Below are 6,000 nucleotides of genomic sequence, written 5' to 3'. Positions count from 1 at the left end.
CCATGGAATCCCAAAGGCAGGAATAGATATGCCTTGACACACATTCTGAAGAGCAGAGTAGCCTCCTCCCTCTCCACTTTGGAGAAACCCAGGGCAGGCAGAAATCCCCTTATGAACATTTAATATGTTGAGGAGTTCAGAGCAGTCTCCTCCCTAAAAGGATTTTTACCTGAAGTGGTGAGGTGCTCAAAGGTTGCTCTCCGAATGACTTTCACAAAATTTTATTATTGATACTTCTGCCTTGTGAAGTAGTAACAGTTTTCTTGTCGTTCTGATTACATTTTTGTTGTTCTAGGTGTTGGTCCTCCTTTCATTTAGATTTTAAGCCATTGGAGCCTTTTGGAGGATCATTATTTTTGGTGGGGGGGAGGGCACTGAATCATATAATTACCCCAGCACTAAATGTTTTGTCCTGGAAAACACATTATAAGCAGTCAAAAAATCTTAGTAATAACTGATTTAGTAAATCATTATTAGCATACTTGATGGCATGCAAGGACTAGTAAATAAAGGAAAGATGTGTTTGCTTTTGTGCCACATAGATTCTTCTACTGTTCTGTTCCACAGCAGTTATATCCCCTTTGTATGTCCATTACTATAAAATTCCACTCATTTTAGTAATTAGCATCAGAGTAAATAAATCTCAAGCACCAGGCTGTAAACTGATCACAGATTATTAAACAAAACACATTGGAGCAGCTCTTCCACCACTTGCATTATCAGGCTATTAACCAAAACTACAAGGGGTAATCTCATTCCTTTGATGGTCTGTTAGAAAACACAATTCCCATGTTAATCGGTAGCGATTTTTAAGCAATTTGAATACATAAATATTATTCTCTTATGACTTAAAAGTCAATGATCAACTCTGAGTACCCTAAGAAAAATAGTATTTAATGAAGTCTATTCCTGCTTCAAATTTCAGGCCACATTCATTATTCTTATTTGACTTGTGATGAACTAAATGTCAGCATTTCAGCAGTTTGCCATGATTCTTAATTATACCTATTTAAATTATAGATATAATTTCTGCTTATCATATAGCTATCATTCCTTTTAATGCCCACGTTCTTTTTCTCTGAATCCTCTTTAGTTTGAACAAGGGACAGTGGAGTGCTAAGCAGTTTACCTCCTTATCAGCACTTCCTTTTAATTAATGGTGATTTTATAGAAAGATATGTATTGCTATATTAAAATCACCATTATTATATATCTCACCTATATCTATATTTTATAAAATATATGTATATTTATACCTATAAATATACATATATATGTGAGATAAATAAAAATGAAGGATAGAGATATATGACACTACATATGATAATAGTCTATCCATGGCAATTAAGAGCTTCTCTCTTGTTCTTTTCTGAGGATTTTACTGTGCCAGGCAATGCATCACATGGCATCCGTTGCCAGTTTAGCAGTCAAAATGATGTCATCCCCAAAAAACGTACTCTGGAGACTTTCCTGAAGATCCTGAGCTTCTACCTGCATGACTGTGAGTAGTCTGTAAAGCGCTGTGTAAACTGTAAAGATGTCCTCCGGTTTTCTGATTGATTTGCTCCATATAGACAATTCATTTGGATAATTCAAGCCCCAGAGTGGACTTTTTTGGTCTAAATGAACCATTGGGATACCTGTATGGAACAATTTAGTCAGATAATTGCTTCATCTTCTACTACACACACTCTTTTCAACTCTCCCATTCATTGGCCTGAAAATGCAGCTATAAACATTCCTGCCACAAGAAACACAGGAATTCAGGGGTGCCTTTTTCTAGGTGGATATTCGTTTTGAGCTATTTAAGTTTGGTCATTATGTAACCTTAGGCAAGCTACTTCCACTCTCGGTGCCTTCAGCTCAATTTGACAGAATACGTACCCCCCTTTTAAACAGACACTAATGCTCCTCCATCAATCATGAACACAGATTCCATTGTAAAGTATACATATATTGTTATCATTTGGCATTCTAGAAGATGGAATAGCAAATAGCAAAGCAGGGAAGGGGAAACTTCATATCTCCTTTTCTCTCCAATTCTTATGCTATTCGGTTACCAAACTTAATTTCTTCTTTATCAGGAATAGGAAGGAAGGTTTTCTAGTGAAAAATTCCTTTTGTCACCAGTACCTGCCCAAGATAAATCTTATGTTTGGCATTAGCCCAACACTAGTATGGAAGTTCCACTTTGAAATAATACCTTAAAATCGTATACAGCTTTTTCTTTTTCCAAATCACTTTATTTATCAGTTCTCATTTTATGCTCACAAATTCCCTGGGAGGGAGATATTAGTATCTCCATTTTACAGTGAGGAAACTGAGGTCTAGAGAGGTTAAGTGAATTGTCCAACATCACACAGTGAGCCATCGGAGAAACCATAAATAGAATTCATGTTCCCTATACCCACACTCTTTCTTCTATACCACACTGATTACCATTAGTACCAACACAGAGCCCACATACTTGATCAATGGACTGTTTCCTATTCCTACCTTTGGAATCTTTCATGGGTCACTGTATTGTTAGATCTGCTGCTCTCTCCTCTTTCCTTCAACAGGAGAGGGGAAAAGAGTCAGGAGAAAGGAAAGCAATGAAACTGGAGATGTTAAACAGTAAGGCAGGAAAGTTGGAATCCTAACAATAATGTCTGGCAGTTCATGAAGAGGAATGGGAAAAGTGCATATTTTCTTATTCTGTATACTTTCCTGTATACTATATATTCCTATACTAAATCAGTTTGACATTTACAATCATGCAGGTGCCCGTCTGAAAAATGCAGTTTTGGATTAAAAATGCAACAACATTATTTCATTTCAGAAACAAATGGAAGGAAGAAATGTTTCAAGTATTGCTTCACTTCCTTTTCAGGAGCCTAGTGGAATGCCCCATTAACAGACACCAAGAATTGGGATTATTTTGAGCCCTGGGCAGGCGGAGTCATTGTGGACCCTCTGACAGAATAGACTTGTTATCTAAAAGGAAATAATTTTGTCACCGAATGTGAAATTGTGAAAAGAAATATTCCAAAACATGCACATTACTTATGGATAAACTCTGGGAAGGCCATTAACCAGATTCTATCATGACTGTAATCTTCCTCACCCCAGCTCTCTACAACATGAACAGAATCTGTACAGTTGTCATCATGAGATGAGGGAAATTCATTTTTGAAATTTAGTAATCCCATAACTAAAAGCAACAAACCAATGAAAATGAGTTTTTGGATTCTTAGCTATCCTAGTTTTACTTAGTATGGAACAGGTGTTCTCTGGGTCACCCGATTTATTAGCATCTTTCTCAAAAAGTCAAGTAGCCTTTAGAGCTAATGCAGCAGAACCTCAAGAACATGGGAACGTGCAAGGAGGGCTTCTTATGCCATTGGCTTTAATGCACTCAATCAGCTCTCTCCTTCCTGACCTCATCTCACTGATCTCCTACTACAACCCAACCCACACACTTTGCTCCTCTGTCAACCTACTGTCTACCTTGATCTCTTCTATACCGCTGCTGACCCCTCGTCCACACCTTGCCTCTGGTCTGGGACTCCCTCCCTCTTCATATCCGAGAGACTGCCACCCTCCCCACCTTCCAAACCCTCCTAAAGCCACATCTCATCCAGGAGGCCTTCCCTGACTAATCCATTTCCCCTCTCCACCCTCCCCTCTGTGTTGCCCATCCACCTGGCTGTATGCCCCTTAAGCACTGACACTCATTCCAATCCCCCACTTCTTATGGACATAACCTCATACTCTACTATTTCCCCTCTCTGTAATTTACTTTAATGTCTGCCTCCCCTAAACTCCCATAAACTCCCATCTGCCAACTCTATAACAGTCTACTCCCCAAGGACTCAGTACAGTGTTCTGCACATAGTAAATGCTCAATAAATATGGTTGACCAATTGATAATTTTGAGGCAATTTCAAAGAAACAATGGGTTATTTTTCTTCAGCAACAACAATAAGGGGTAGCTAATTTTTCAATTTGAAACAGCAATTTGTTAAGCGCTTACTATGTGTCAGTCACTGTTCTAAGCTCTGGGATGGTTACAAAATGAATTTGATTGGACACAGTCCCTGCCCCTCATGTGGCTCATAGACTAAGTAGGAGGGAGAACAGGAGAACTGAGGCCCGAGAAGTTAAGTGGCTTGCCCAAGGTCTCACAGCTCGCATTTGGCAGAGTCAGGATTAGAACCCAGGTCCCTCCATACTCTTTCCACCAGCGCTCGTCCTTCCCCCATGAAATTTTATTTTAAATCATTCAAGTAGTCAATTACTTTTCATCTGACTTTACTCTTTGTCTTTTGTGTGTGAGCATCAGCCTTACAACACGTAAGTGAATATTGGTACTGGTGATGGGTTTACTTGAAAGCCTTGGGAACCAAAATATTCAACCCTTGAGAAAGCTTCCCTGTGTTTGTGTCAGAGTCATTAATCTTTGCCCCGTTTGGCACAGAAGCTGCCATTTCTGGGTGGAGCTTGCTCTCCTTATCCAATTCAAATCAGCACATTGGTCAAAATGATGGGTAGGGTTTGCTGGTTGGTGACGTTGTCTGATTCTATTCCTACATTCTGAAAGGCTCATATAAATATAAAACAGATGTGTGTGATGTGATGTGTGTGTGTGGTTACTACTCCAGAATTAATTTATCACCTTCACAATCAAGTGATGTCAAAACCCAGAGATGTGCATTTGGAACTCAATGTGCAAGGGCCACTGAGGATCAGATTCCTGAAAAGAGGGTCCTGATGTTTGTTAGAAGAAATGGGATCAAGGAATGAAACCAAAGACAAACTTGAGGTTCGATGCTAAAACAAGTTTACGATATGAATATCTATTTGTTGAAGGACACACTGTCTCCCAAGAAAATGAAACTTGAAGCATTTACAGTTAGTCAACTGAATCAAGTAGGTTGCTGTGGAAAAAAAACAAAAAACAAAACTGCACAGCCTAGAGAACTAGTGGATTGGTGATGTGGAACAAACACAATGGGTGCTTTACAGGGAGATGGGTCTATCCAAAACCCGCTGGCCTGAGACTCCTCTCCACACTTTGCCACCTGGACTCAGGTAGGATTTGGAGGCAGAGAGGGCAAACTCCGGTCCACGAGCAAACTGTGATACGGCTCTGCTGCCCAAGTCAGTTAGGCAAGAATTACTGAATGAGAAATGATGATGATTTCTCCAGGCCATTCCACTCTTCCTCAGAATTCCCCGTTTTCTCAAAAATGTACTTGCAAGTTGTTGCCTGGTGTGAAGTCTAACTTGGGCCAAACTCTCATCTTTCAACGTCCCCTCAAAGAAAGTCAAAAGCAGCATTAGCTTCCCCGGACAATGAAAATCCTCCACCCTGTCCCCCTCTGATGTTTAACGGTTTCCCCATCTATTGCTGCTACTAGCGTAAGACTTATAAGGGAGGGCATAGACTGCTGAGGCAGAATTGTTCCACCGGTTTTCTCTCCTTCCAAGTTGTTGTTCCTTCTGTTTCTCTTCATGCCGGGCCAAAAGCTGCCTCAGCTCCTCTTGGTCATTGAAGGGGTTCCTGCCAAACTCCCGTCTCAGCCAGGCTCGGTACTGCCAAAATAAAAGCAAACAAGAAGAACAAGACTGGTTGAAGGTCCCCAGGTCTTCTTTCTGCCCTCTCTCCTACCATTCACGTATAGGCCCAACACTTGATTTTGACCAAAGAATAAAATGCCTAAATCAATCCATCAATCATATTTACTGAGTGCTTGCTGTCTGCAGAGCACTGGGTTGTACTATTGGAGAGTACAACACATCAATATTACAGACACATTTCCTGCCCACAATGAGCTTACAGTCTAGAGGAGGGGACTGACATTAATATAAATAAATACGTAATAGATATGTACCTGAGGACTGTGGGGCTGGGTGTATGTTTGGGGGGGTGAACAAAGTAGGAATGGGGGGATAGGCTTATTAATTCATTCAATCGTATTTATTGAGCGCTTACTGTGTGCAGAGCACTGTACTAAG

General features: G+C 40.2%; 1 protein-coding gene across 1 annotated transcript in view; it reads right to left on the bottom strand.

Annotated features, from left to right (window-relative positions):
• Positions 1–4,336: 4,336 nt before the first annotated feature.
• LOC119934259 (dual specificity protein phosphatase 22-A-like) overlaps positions 4,337–6,000 on the bottom strand; it is an 84,224-nt gene continuing 82,560 nt past the window's right edge. Inside the window, exon 7 of the mRNA XM_038753700.1 lies at positions 4,337–5,577. Coding sequence (XP_038609628.1) covers positions 5,371–5,577 — 207 coding nt within the window. The 3' untranslated portion in view covers positions 4,337–5,370. The remainder of the gene's footprint in view (positions 5,578–6,000) is intronic.

Source organism: Tachyglossus aculeatus, chromosome 11 (genome assembly GCF_015852505.1).
Source record: "Tachyglossus aculeatus isolate mTacAcu1 chromosome 11, mTacAcu1.pri, whole genome shotgun sequence".
Taxonomy (NCBI): domain Eukaryota; kingdom Metazoa; phylum Chordata; class Mammalia; order Monotremata; family Tachyglossidae; genus Tachyglossus; species Tachyglossus aculeatus.
This window is presented reverse-complemented; position numbering and strand designations above follow the sequence as displayed.